Genomic DNA, 13,182 nt, shown 5'->3' with positions numbered 1-13,182 from the left:
ATGTTTAAATAAGTCACAAGCTCCCAGGTATTCAGTGCTAACCCAGAGACTAGCCAGGTTGGCCATTTTGGGTCTTTGTGGGCAGCCGTCTCGGTGTCTGTCAGCTGCTCAGTAGTCAGTGTAGATCCTGTGGGGCAGTCAGCAGCTACATCTGGCTACTGGGTCGCTGATGGCTGCCATGTTCTTCATGTCTCAATTACATGTACTGTGATTTAGTATAGCTTGTATTTTAAATTTACATACAGCCATCTTTAGTTGTTTGCTGGTAGGTTGTTGACCTGGCATACAGTGTAGAATTCTGTGTGGGTGATTCTACAGCTACATTGTCTGCTGGGTTTTAGGCCCTACTCAAATAATCACTCACACTTGTCACTTAATCTCACGGTAAGTATTTTCTCCCAATTCAGAGACCGTGTGACAATGCTTTTGTATCATCAAATAAAATACAAGTTCTAGAAGCAGAGTTGTGATTCCTAATGTGTTGAGGTCTGCTGGATTTGGATTGGGCCCTGTTTTGTCTAGAAAGAACATTTTACTGGGTTCCTTTGTTCACTGTGGCCTTGAAATGTACATTGGGTCTTAAGTTGAAACACTCCAATGCAAAACAATTCATTATTTCTGCAGACATACTGTACGCACACACTGGTGAAAGCAATTACATCCATGGATTATTTGACAATTGTGTTTAATGACTCATCATAAAACATTCTTCAAAACAATAAAACAATTTTAAATGTAAGTTTCTGTACAACGCTTGCTTAGCAGTTTTATTTATATATAGAAAATGTACGAGGAGTTGTGTTAAAATGACAAAACTCCTTCAAATTTAATGGCAGGTACTCTGGAAAAAAATAACAGCATTCCATCAACAAATATTTTCAAGCAATAAATATGTATTTATAAATAGTGTAAATTTACATCAAGATTAGAAACATAAAAATCACAAATCAAACTTTATTCCTTAAAAGGAGTAGTAAACTTTTTGTACAACCAAATCAGATTTTTGATGTAAATGGCATGTTATTGAAGTTCGCGATTTCACTTGTTTGAGAAACTTAACACAACCAGCGAATCGTTTCCTCTTCCTCGTTGTGCAGTATGGGGGCCCTGAAAAAAATGTGATGCAGGTCTTTGAAATTGTCACTCCGCAATGCTATATTCCATTTTGTGCGTCTCAAGACGTTTCCCATATCCAGCTGTTTCATTCTCCGTGTAGACTGCTGCTACAGGTAACTGCCAAAATAAAGGAAACACCAACATAAAGCCTCTTAATAGGGTGTTGGGTCACAACAAGCCAGAACAGCTTCAATGCACCTTGGCATAGATTCAACAAGCGTCTGGAACTTCCTGTGTGGAAGCATCTCCGTTCAATATACTTTGTACCCCTCATTTACGCAAGTGTTTTGGCTGTGACCTGTAGAATGGATGGAGGTATCGCTTGAGTCGCAACAAAATGGAATATAACGTTGCGGATAAAGTTCAGAATGACGACGTCATCTGTATACAGTGTTTCCATTTCAAAAAGGACATATTGGGGTGTTTTTGAAGCCGTTGTTCATTTTTCAGAGCCCACATACTGCACAACGAGGATGGAGGAATTCAAAACGCTGGTGGCGGTAAGTTTCTCAAATCCAACTGAAATGGCAAAAAACTGTCTGGACCCTTCAATAAACATGCCATTTACATCAAAAACATATTTGGTTATAAAAAAAGCTAAATTCTCCTTTAGGTCAATGTGCAACCCATTTTTCTTTGTGACTTGGCTATTGATTTTCCCCAACATTTTTCCTCTTTTTTAAAAAACCTAATAAACAACCAAAAACTGAACGTCATAGCTCCAAAATAAAAGATAAAACATAAAAGCTGTAAAAAAAAGAAAAGAAAAAGGATAATCACCTAAACTCTTCACATTACAATTTTTTTGTAGATTTTGCCATCCAAAGAGTCTTAAAATTACTATCTACCATAGAAAAAGACCAGTTAGGCTAGTGCTCCTTAGAGGGAAGGAAAACAAAGGGATCACATCTCAGCCTGTTAACAGAATTAAAAAAAGAGAGAACAGGTTGTCCAGTCAGTAGTCTTTTAGGGTGGTGTTGCCAGTTGTGACAGATACAATATCTACAAAACATCTTCACTCAATAATAATTCCCACCCCTTTCCCCATATGTTTTTGGATTAAGTCCTCCATTAAAAAGAGCTGAACCATTGTTACAAGGGGGGAGTCCTGTGTTGGGAAGTGCGCTCTCTGGCGCCCCCCAGGGGGAAGAGGGGGGTTGACACGGCGCACTTGACAGGTTGCATAGACACACGCAGCCTCTGCTGCCTCCAGCCGTCGCTGTGGAGAACAGCCATACGGGGAGACTGTCTCGACTTTCCTGAATATCAGAAATGGTCAATTTTTCCTTTGAAATGAAAGATCCTGTAATGCTTGGTCGCCCCAGAGAAGCTGAAGGGATGTCTAATGTCAAGATGAAGATGAATGCAGAGGGGCCTGGCGAGAAAGAGGGAGTTCAATACCGATTCAGCTCATGAAACAGGAAACAAACAAAAAAAAATGTATTTTATAGAATTCCATTTATTGAAATGCACATGGAACTCTTCGACACAATCACTGGCCAATATACCAATCAAATGAGGAAGTCGTCCTTTAATAGGATCTCTACGTACATCCCAACAATGTCAATAGAGCCAAATCAAAGTGTGACTTACTAGTGTGAACTGGTCGTAGACCTGCATGAGATCATCCATCCGGTGTTTCTCTACAACCACAAAGTTATCCAGCTCGGCGCTGCCTTTCCGGGCACAGTCCTGGCAGTGAACCACATACTGCTTCTGCTTCCTGGAGAGGAGCTCGCTCCGCACAAACAGCAAGTTAAACACCTCCACCTGGAACACAGGCAACCAACACACGTCAGTAACTAGGGATGGGCATGTGTAATAGATTAGTGGACCTGAGGTGTAAACTCCACCTTGAAGCTGTTCAGTCATATCCCTGTAAGCCGGGGGAGGGTTCTACTGAGCTGTAGGGAATTGGTTTAAGGTCATACCAAGGACCATCTAGCTATTTCAATTAGAATTTTAACACCCCTTGAAGTAGAATTAACATACATACTACCATTCAACTGTTTGGGGTCACTTAAATTCCCTTGTTTTCCATTAAAATATACATGAAATTAGATGCAAAATGAATAGGAAATAGTCAAGATGTTGACAAGGTTATAAATAATGATTTTTAATTTAAATAACTTTGTCCTTCAAACTTTTGCAAACGTCATAGAATCCTCCATTTGCAGACCTTTGGCATTCTAGTTGTCAATATCTTGAGGTAATCTGAAGAGATTTCAGTCCATGCTTCCTGAAGCACCTCCCACAAGTTAGATTGGCTTGATGGGCACTTCTTACGTACCATACGGTCAAGCTGCTCCCACAACAGCTCAATAGGGTTGAGATCAGGTGACTTTGCTGGCTACACCATTATAGACAGAATACCAGCTGACTTTGGGTTGTTATCCTGTTGTAGGAGGAAATTGGCTCCAATTAAGCGCCGTCCACAGGGTATGGCATGGCAAAATGGAGTGAGTCTTCCTTCTTCAAGATCCCTTCAACCCTGTACAAATCTTTACCACCACCAAAGCACCCCCAAGACCATCAGTTTGCCTCCACCATGCTTGAGATGGCGTCAAGCACTCCAACATTTTCATGTTTTCTGCGTCTCACGAATGTTCTTCTTTGTGATCCTCAAACCTCAAATTTAGATTTGTCTGTCCATAACACTTTTTCCAATCTTCCTGTGTCCAGTGTGTGTTCTTTTGCCCATCTTAATATTTTTGTTTTATTGGCTAGTCTGAGATTTGGCTTTTTCTTTGCTCCTTTGCCTAGAAGGTCAGCATCCCGAAATCACCTCTTCACTGTTGACGTTGAGACTGGTGTTTTGCGGGTACTATTTAATGAAGCTGCCAGTTGAGGAACTTGTGAGGCATCTTTCTCAAACTAGACACTAATGTACTTGTCCTCTTGTTCAGTTGTGCACCGGGGCCTCCCACTCCTCTTTCTGTTCTGGTTAGAGCCAGTTTGCGCTGTTCTGTGGAGGGAGTAGTACACAGCGTTGTACGCGATCTTCAGTTTCTTGGCAATTTCTCGCATGGAATAACCTTCATTTCTCAGAACAAGAATAGACTGACAAATTTCAGAAGAAGTTCTTTGTTTCTGGCCATTTTGAGCCTGTAATTAAACCCACAAATGCTGATGCTCCAGATACTCAACTGGTCTAAAGGCGGACAGCTTTATTGCTTCTTTAAATCAGCACAACAGTTTTCAGCTGTGCTAACACAAATGCAAAATGGGTTTCCTAATGATCAATTAGCCTTTAAAAATGATACACCTGGATTAGCTAAGAACGTGCCATTGGAACACAGGAGTGATGTTTGCTGATAATGGGCCCTCTGTACGCCTATGCAGATATTCCATAAAAATAATAAAAAAGTAGTTACAATAGTCATTTACAACATTAACAATGTCTACACACACTGTATTTCTGATCAATTTGATGTTAAAGGGCAAAAAAAAAGTGATTTTCTCTCAAAAACATGGACCTTTCTAAGTGACTCCGGTAGTGTGAGAGAACGATAGATATGTAGCCCATATAAACCCAATGAATAACAGATTCACTACATGGAACAGTTCCCCAAAATAAACCCAATGGTGTTTGTTCTGTAGTCTGTCCTATATCTGAGAGTTAAGATCAGTCAACAAAATATATATTTTTACATATATTTAAACCCTTTTTGGCACTAAACTTTCTCCATATATACTTCCAGTCATTTTTTCAACTGGTACCGGGGCACCTTCAGTCGAGTCTTGTGAGGCCTGTGGGCATCCTAGAGCAAAACCTTTCCACAGAGGGGTCATATTCGTGTGTAGCCCAAACTGATGGGCTATAGACAGAAGTTGGCATAATCGGCTGTACAGACTTCAGATGAGTCAAGATGCTTTTGGGGTCCGAAAAGCAAAACGGACACCATGTTTGTGAGTCTTATCTTTCCATATAGGGGCTGTGTCCCACAAACAAAAATGTCCACAAGGTTAACAGTGTGGTTAGGGATGAAGGTTTAAAATAAGAGATTTTATGAAACTAAATTGTAGAAACAGGCAGGGTGTATGACTTTGTGGCTGTGGTAACTAACATTAATGACAACCCTACCTTGCAAACTGCTAGAATTGGTTATTCAAATCTATTACCCCCTAAACATACAGGTTCCACACTAACAACATGACTTTGATAAAGACATTTATCAGAATCATTAAGCCTAGGCCTATTCACCAAACAGATGACCTGGCCATAATTCATCCCCATGCGGTGTTCAATGGAGAACTGTTAACCCATTAAAAACATTCCAAAGAACAGGCATAATAACTAAATAAAACTTCTGTATATCCAAAAGGTTTGGGCCTGTAACCCTAACTGGCCAAATTGAGCCCCGTTTAAAATTATCCCTGAGAATAACTGTTCCAGACGCAAGACGCAATTCACACTATTCTGTTCAATTACATTATTTTAACTATAAAATACACATGGCCAAACAAGTCAGTTCGTCAAATTTTTGCCCTGCTTGGGCTTCCCCGGTCAACTGTAAGTGCTGTTATTGTGAAGTGGAAACATTTTGGAGCAACAACGGCTCCGCTGCGAAGTGGTAGGCCACACAAGCTCAGAACGGGACAGCAGTGTGCTGAAGCTCGTAAAAATCGTCTGTTGCAACACTCACTACCAACTTCCAAATGGCCTCTGGAAGCTACGTTAGCACAATAACTGTTCATCTGGAGCTTCATGAAATGGGCTTCCATGGCTGAGGAGATGCACACAAGCCTAAGATGACCATGTGCAATGCCAAGCGTTGGCTAGAGTGGTGTAAAGTTAGCCGCCATTGGACCCTGGAGCGGTGGAAACACGTTCTCTGGAGTGATAAATCACGCTTCACCATCTGGCAGTCTGACGGAAAAATCTGGGTTTGGTGGATGCCAGGAGAACGTTACCTGCCCGAATGCATAGTGCCAACTGTAAAGTTTGGTGGAGGAGGAATAATGGTCTGGGGTTGTTTTTCATGGTTCGGGCTAGGCCCCTTAGTTCAAGTGAAGGGAAATCTTAATGCTACAGCTTACAGTGACATTCTGGACGATTCTATGCTTCCAACTTTCTGGCAACAGTTTGGGGAAGGCCCTTTCCTATTTCAACATGACAATGCCCCCGTGCACAAAGCGAGGTCCATACAGAAATTATTTGTCGAGATCGGTGTGGAAGAACTTGATAGGCCTGCACAGAGCCTTGACCTCAACCCAATCGAACACCTTTAGGATTAATTGGAACACCGATTGTGAGCCAGGCCCAATCGCCTGACCTCACTGAGGCTCGAGGCTGAATGGATGCAACTCCATATTAATGCGCATGATTTTGAAATGAGATAGCCGATGAGCAGGCGTCCACAGACTTTGTCATGTAGTGTAGGTGTCTTGACTTTGATAAGCGCGCAGGAAAGAAGAGTGTTGTCTGCTAAATTAACAAAACAAGGCTATGCCATTCTACAAGCAAGCGCCACATTGCTGAGGTTACTACTTTTTCGAAGACTGTGTTCCACAATATAATATAACCTGTTGATACAGTTAACAAACATCTTAAAATGGCACTTAAAAAAAAAATCCCTGAATAAATAAGGCAATTAGGATTCATTACCTGTAATGGTTATGATATTAGGCATTGTTGTTCACAAAGACATAAATGTGCTTTTTTCCATTTGAGTACTCATTTTGAACAGTCAAAACATGTAAAATGCCCATTCCTATCTGTAATACAATCAACCAACGCGCACACACATGCACGTCAGTAACAGTCAACCAACACACACACTGAAGTCAGAAACGGTCATTTACTCAGTCGTCAACACATAATCCTGTCAGTTACTCACATGATAGTCATGGACTGTAGTCAATTTCTCTGTCGTCAACCAGAACATTACTGTCAGTTACTCAAAACAAACCTATCAATACTGACAATGTAATGACTGTGTGGGGTAGCAGCTTGGGTAAGGGACAAGGGGTTGAAATGGGCCGGAGCCCCTGACGTACCTCACAGATGGTGCAGTAGTGCGCAGGCTCATCCCTGTTCCTGCCCTGCAGTACCGTCTCCTTCCCTGCTGCGGCTAGAGCCTCCTTCACCGACTGACACTGCTTCAGAGTCCTCAGCAGGCAGTACCTACATCAAACACACCATGACATTAAAAGAAACCCAGACACCTACACGTTAAGGTTACGTTTTCCAGCAGCCACGTCATCAATATGCACGTCATCATCCAATCTGAAGCCCTCTTTTCAGGGATGCAAACTGCTGAGGGCACAAAAAGGTAACACTTTTCTTTTGTTGCACTGAGACATGCAAAAAAATCCTTGCTAGGGGGAAATGCTGGTTTTAACTAACTAAACAACAAAATAACATGATCAGTCTGTGTTTAAAATAAAAAGTGGTTAATGTGAACCTAAATGTAAGGAATGCAATCCAATATTATTTGTTGCCTAAACTTTACTGCAAATGACACTATAGAAGTCTTGAGGGAAAAAACAATACACTAATATTGCAGTTAGCCATGACAGCCTTTATAATAGAACGCTTGTGACCACACACATCTACATCTAAATATTGCACGTGGGGAAAAAAATATGTAGAAACAGGCATTCTATTTTTGCTCTAATATAGTGGCCAGTCTAGTAGACGACGATCAAGTGCACAAGGCAACATTTGTACATAAATAACGTTCACTGAGTAAAACATGTAATATTCCCCCCCCTCACTCACGCTAAAGTTTTACTGTCAAATTCAACACAACAAAAGCATCATCTTTGGGCTACACTGCACGTTATTACATTGTACACTTTCTGCCTGTGGACATCTGTTCTACAATGTGCCAGCAGAGCATGATACCCTTTGTTGGCATAATTGATCTCTTTCAGGCAGAGAGGACACCTGGCAAAGCTCTTTTTATCCACTGCAAGGAGTCATATACCAGTTAATAATATAGCGAATTGGTTAGGTTCCTAACGTTAGCTCATCTGATGTAACGTTATCTAGCTGGCTATCGGACTTCATTAGGCAGCAAATTTTCAAAACAAACTCAATTATTTGATCAGTTAAGTTGGCTAATGTTGCTCAACATTTTTCTGGCTAGCTAACGGTGAATTCGATCCAGCTACCACAGCAAGATATTTAATAATGCTTACAATTCTTGTTCCACCCCACTTTCTCCCTCACCTCAAAAACTTTTCAAAACGCCAGTTGATTTTCGGTTGCAGCTCATGAAGTACGCTTCCTCACCTTCTCACCCCGTCTCCGTGGTCAAACCTCTCACCTACCTCTTCGTTATGGTTCAGGGATACGCTACTGTAACTGGCAAACTGCCTTTGCACCCTACTGCTGTCTTTCCAGAGCGCGGGCTGATTCTCTAACCAGCAAATTGATAGTCTCTTCTCTCTTCAGTCGCGTGCTGCGCTGCATTCTGTTGTTATGTGAATGATTGGCTGAGCCTTGGATACAGCCAGTAGTGATCCAAAGCACCCCCCCCCCCTCTCATCAGATCTACACAAATCACATAAGTCACCAATTTTGGCGTATTTCGCTGAGAGGAAACTAGTTTGCATCCCTGTGTCACTCTCCACCCTTCATGACAGACTGGACACACACAGTTGTAACATGTGGCAGGAGAGATGCTCACAGGGTGAAACTAAACTGTAAAAGACGGTGACTTACTTGATCATCTGGAAGAGCTTGTGGTCGGACACCTTGATGTTGCGGGCCATGTTCCAGGAGAGGTGCACCATGGGTACATGTGACTTGACGCTCTGGAGCTTGTTCCACTCGTAACGCTCCACGGCCAGCTTGTACTGGTGGGCTGTGGATGTTGTGAAATTAATTACAACACTTTACAGGTCTAGAAACAGCTGACAAACTGATCCTGGAGTCAACTATCACTTTAAGAGATAATATCCATGTATTAATTTGTATTCATAAATACATGTCTTTTTTAAATTACTAAGTGTTTTTACAGTAACTGAAGGAGCAAACAAAAGCTGCATCGGGGGCTTACCACTGAGGGGTCCTACGTTCCAGGCAATGTTGTTGCACCAGCCGATGGCCTGGACCCAGTGGACGGTGCCCGTGTTGAGCCATACCAGGTCCCCCGGCCGCTGGATGAACCGGTAGACAGGCACATCTGCCTCATACAGGTCCTCCAGGTTGGGCCACCACGAACCCATCAGGAAGTTGATGTTGTTTCTGATGGAGAGCGAGGGAGAGGAAAAGAGCGAGGGGGAGTAAAAGAGCGAGGGGGAGTAAAAGAGAGAGGGGGAGTAAAAGAGAGAGGGGGTATTTCTTTTCAGTATTTTCTCATTTCTGTAAGAGATGTGGAATTAGGACTCGTATTAAAGACCATCTAATTTCAGTCTTTTGTGTCTTCTGGGCCATTCCTTTGTCTGTATTTAAAATCAGAATAGTTTTGTTGTGGAAGGCCAGAGAGAAGAGATGGGTTAGTTAGATCTCCCTTGTTTCATTAATGCCCTCATTCCTGGATTCAATTCAGCTTCCTTCCTTCCACTCAATATCTCCCTGAATCACTCCTTTTCCATTCAGACAGTTTGCTCTTCGTGTTCAAAGCGAGCCACAAAAGAAGCCGAACATTACCGTGACACCCCATCTGATGTCGTTCCATCTTTTGTATATTTATCCTTTTCTCTGCTGTTCTCGCAGACCCCCCCCCTCACCCCCCCCATTTCTCATTCACTGACAACATCACTATTGTATAATGTATTATCACTAGCCTCTATGGTTGTTAGGTCCTTACTTTTCACAGAAGTTGCTCATCACTCCCCAGTAGGGTTCTGGCACAGCAAACCACTCACAGTCCCCAGGGCCGATGTTGATGTTGACAGAGCAGAAGTTATTGTGTTCCTGATGACCTGGACCACAGAGATAAAGAAAGACCGAGTTAGAACTGTATTATGTCATTTTTTGGGCGACCCCCCCCAAAAAACACATAGAAATGTTATTTATAGATCTGTCATTCTCATTGAAGGCAAGTCTAGAACACGCTAGATCTGTTATGTGAGAAATCTCCATGCTTCCCATTCTCAACTTTAGTTTTTTCCTCTTACTTTGGGTTTTGTACACCAGTTTTAAAACAGCTGAAAATACTATATTCTTGGTTCTGGAAAATATATTTCACAGCGGTTTAATGATTCTCTACACTGTACTTGCTTGTCTTGGCACAAAGTGAATTAGGCAAACTATTAGAATTTCAACCAGGAAATGGTAGAGGGATTTCTGCATAGTGCATCTTTAACAGTCTGTCTTTGTAACTCATAAGTATCAATATATAAAAGCACTAGAAACTGCAACAGCTTGTCCTATTAACATTGTATCGCTGTACCGTGCCCTTGCCTAATATGTACAGTGTGTGTGTGTGTGCATCTACCTGGTATCCTGCTGCCGGGGACCTTCATGTAGAGCTGGACAGTGTTCATGCCCAGGATGGTGTGTCCTACGTGGCTGAGCAGATTGCCAGCAGACACCACCCTGGCGAACGCAGGCAGCTTACTCAGCTCCTGCAGCTGTAGCTTCCACCTGGGGGATGAGGAGAAAGGGGGTGTGTTCAGAGGAAGCAATGGGGTTTTGCAACGTGTGACCAATGCCATGTCTGACAACACAAGCACGTACTTTCTTTCGTCCGACACGTCGATGTTGGTCCCAAATTTGATGTGCTTTAGGGGACCCCTCCTTTTGCGTGCCACACTGAACACAGCAGGAAGAAATGATGATTAGAAAAGGTTCAAAGGTTGTGAATCTATCAGTGAGAAATCCTGACAGGTGTGTGTTGCTCACCTCTCTGCTGATGCTGGCTCAGCATCTGAGGGCTCCTTCAACGCCTTCTTCTCATTCTCCTCCTGAGAGTAAAGAGGATCCCATTCAAAAAGACACCGAGCATTGGGAAACAGGTCTGTGTGTGTGTCAGGGTTTCCGTTTCCGGATATTGCCACCCCCCCCTTAAAAGAAAAGCTGATAAATAAAACCGTCGCCGGCCAAAATAAATCCTATTACAGAATATTGCCATTTATTTTGATGGAAATACATTTTTACCGTCATGCTTATCAGTCTGTAGATTATTTGAATAATTTAGTGGAATTAAATTGTAGTGTTTATTTTTGTTAGTTGTTGGATAAATAAGATACACGATGGCTATCACAGAGACTATTTTGAGTGAGATTTCCTCAGCTGGTTGTTTATTTTCATTTCAATAATAAAGTTGTTTCTCAAAACCACTGTCACGTGGTTAATCAAAAATCGGAAATAAAATGATACAAATCTAAAAGTGAAGTCAACTAAGGCGAGACCACCAGCCTGCCATATGGACACATATGGATCCATTGGTAGCTAAATAAATGACTGCATGGAACTCAGCCTATAGACCAATACAGCAGTAGGCTATAACGTCCATTGCTCTTTCACACCGATTGGTGATTATCGAGGGGGAGATTGTCGGAAAGATTGATCAAGATCGCTTACTGCAAGGAACTACAGTATAGTTTTAATATATTATCATTCACAGTGGATGTTAAAAAAACAGCAGCAGGACAGGTGTGTCTATGCATCCTCAGGCGTGCATTCCCTCAACATTATCAGGACAGAGAAACCAGACATGCTCAAATGGAGGACTCCAAACAAAACAGAATTGAAAATATTTACAAATCTCGTAATTGGTTACGAAATAAACCAAAACTAATTTCTCACAAGTGTAGCAGGTTGTGAACTCTGCAAACAATGTTCCCACTCTTGAGAATGGTAAATGACTCATTAATACAAGCTAGGGCTGGGCTACATGACGATATATATCGAGTGACAATAGAAAAACGTCTATCGTTTCATATTGTGCTCTATCGTTTATTTCGTGTATCACTCTTTACAGCAAATTTGCAACACAAACAAACATGGAAGAGAGTGAACGTGACACAGAGCAGAGACAGGGAGCTCGTACCTAAGAGGGTCAACGTTGGTCGCATGGACGTAGTTTGGGTATGAAAAGTCTGACACCGACCAGAAAACCATCCAACGCAAAATATGCAGCAGGACGGTCCCTCCAACAGGCTCAAACACCACTAACCTCCTTTACCATGTGAAACAGGCTGGTCCCTCCAACAGGCTCAAACACCACTAACCTCCTTTACCATGTGAAACAGGACGGTCCCGACAACAGGCTCAAACACCACTAACCTCCTTTACCATGTGAAACAGGCTGGTCCCTCCAACAGGCTCAAACACCACTAACCTCCTTTACCATGTGAAACAGGACGGTCCCGACAACAGGCTCAAACACCACTAACCTCCTTTACCATGTGGAACAGGCCGGTCCCGACAACAGGCTCAAACACCACTAGCCTCCTTTACCATGTGGAACAGGCTGGTCCCTCCAACAGGCTCAAACACCACTAACCTCCTTTACCATGTGGAACAGGCCGGTCCCTCCAACAGGCTCAAACACCACTAACCTCCTTTACCATGTGGAACAGGCCGGTCCCGACAACAGGCTCAAACACCACTAACCTCCTTTACCATGTGGAACAGGCCGGTCCCTCCAACAGGCTCAAACACCACTAACCTCCTTTACCATGTGAAACAGGCCGGTCCCGACAACAGGCTCAAACACCACTAACCTCCTTTACCATGTGGAACAGGACGGTCCCGACAACAGGCTCAAACACCACTAACCTCCTTTACCATGTGGAACAGGCCGGTCCCGACAACAGGCTCAAACACCACTAACCTCCTTTACCATGTGGAACAGGCCGGTCCCGACAACAGGCTCAAACACCACTAACCTCCTTTACCATGTGGAACAGGACGGTCCCGACAACAGGCTCAAACACCACTAACCTCCTTTACCATGTGAAACAGTACGGTCCCGACAACAGGCTCAAACACCACTAACCTCCTTTACCATGTGAAACAGTACGGTCCCGACAACAGGCTCAAACACCACTAACCTCCTTTACCATGTGGAACAGGACGGTCCCGACAACAGGCTCAAACACCACTAACCTCCTTTACCATGTGGAACAGGCCGGTCCCGACAACAGGCTCAAACACCACTAACC

The 13,182-nt window shown here is 42.8% G+C and overlaps 1 protein-coding gene across 2 annotated transcripts in view; it reads right to left on the bottom strand.

The window, feature by feature from the left end:
* Positions 1-668: 668 nt before the first annotated feature.
* The window catches only part of LOC110528830 (lysine-specific demethylase 6A), a 70,009-nt gene continuing 57,495 nt past the window's right edge, over positions 669-13,182 (bottom strand). For both annotated transcript variants that reach the window (XM_021610963.3, XM_021610962.3), the window contains 9 exons: positions 10,916-10,977; positions 10,751-10,825; positions 10,509-10,657; positions 9,879-9,993; positions 9,126-9,313; positions 8,789-8,930; positions 7,117-7,243; positions 2,710-2,886; positions 669-2,491 (listed from right to left, as the gene is read on the bottom strand). In XM_021610963.3, coding sequence (XP_021466638.2) covers positions 2,465-2,491; positions 2,710-2,886; positions 7,117-7,243; positions 8,789-8,930; positions 9,126-9,313; positions 9,879-9,993; positions 10,509-10,657; positions 10,751-10,825; positions 10,916-10,977 — 1,062 coding nt within the window. In that variant the 3' untranslated portion in view covers positions 669-2,464. The remainder of the gene's footprint in view (positions 2,492-2,709; positions 2,887-7,116; positions 7,244-8,788; positions 8,931-9,125; positions 9,314-9,878; positions 9,994-10,508; positions 10,658-10,750; positions 10,826-10,915; positions 10,978-13,182) is intronic.

The sequence above is a fragment of the Oncorhynchus mykiss genome, chromosome 7 (genome assembly GCF_057628025.1).
Source record: "Oncorhynchus mykiss isolate SJ-2025 chromosome 7, ASM5762802v1, whole genome shotgun sequence".
NCBI classification, from domain to species: Eukaryota; Metazoa; Chordata; class Actinopteri; order Salmoniformes; family Salmonidae; genus Oncorhynchus; species Oncorhynchus mykiss.
The sequence above is the reverse complement of the archived record's forward strand: the minus strand, read 5'-3'. Positions and strand labels throughout refer to the sequence as shown.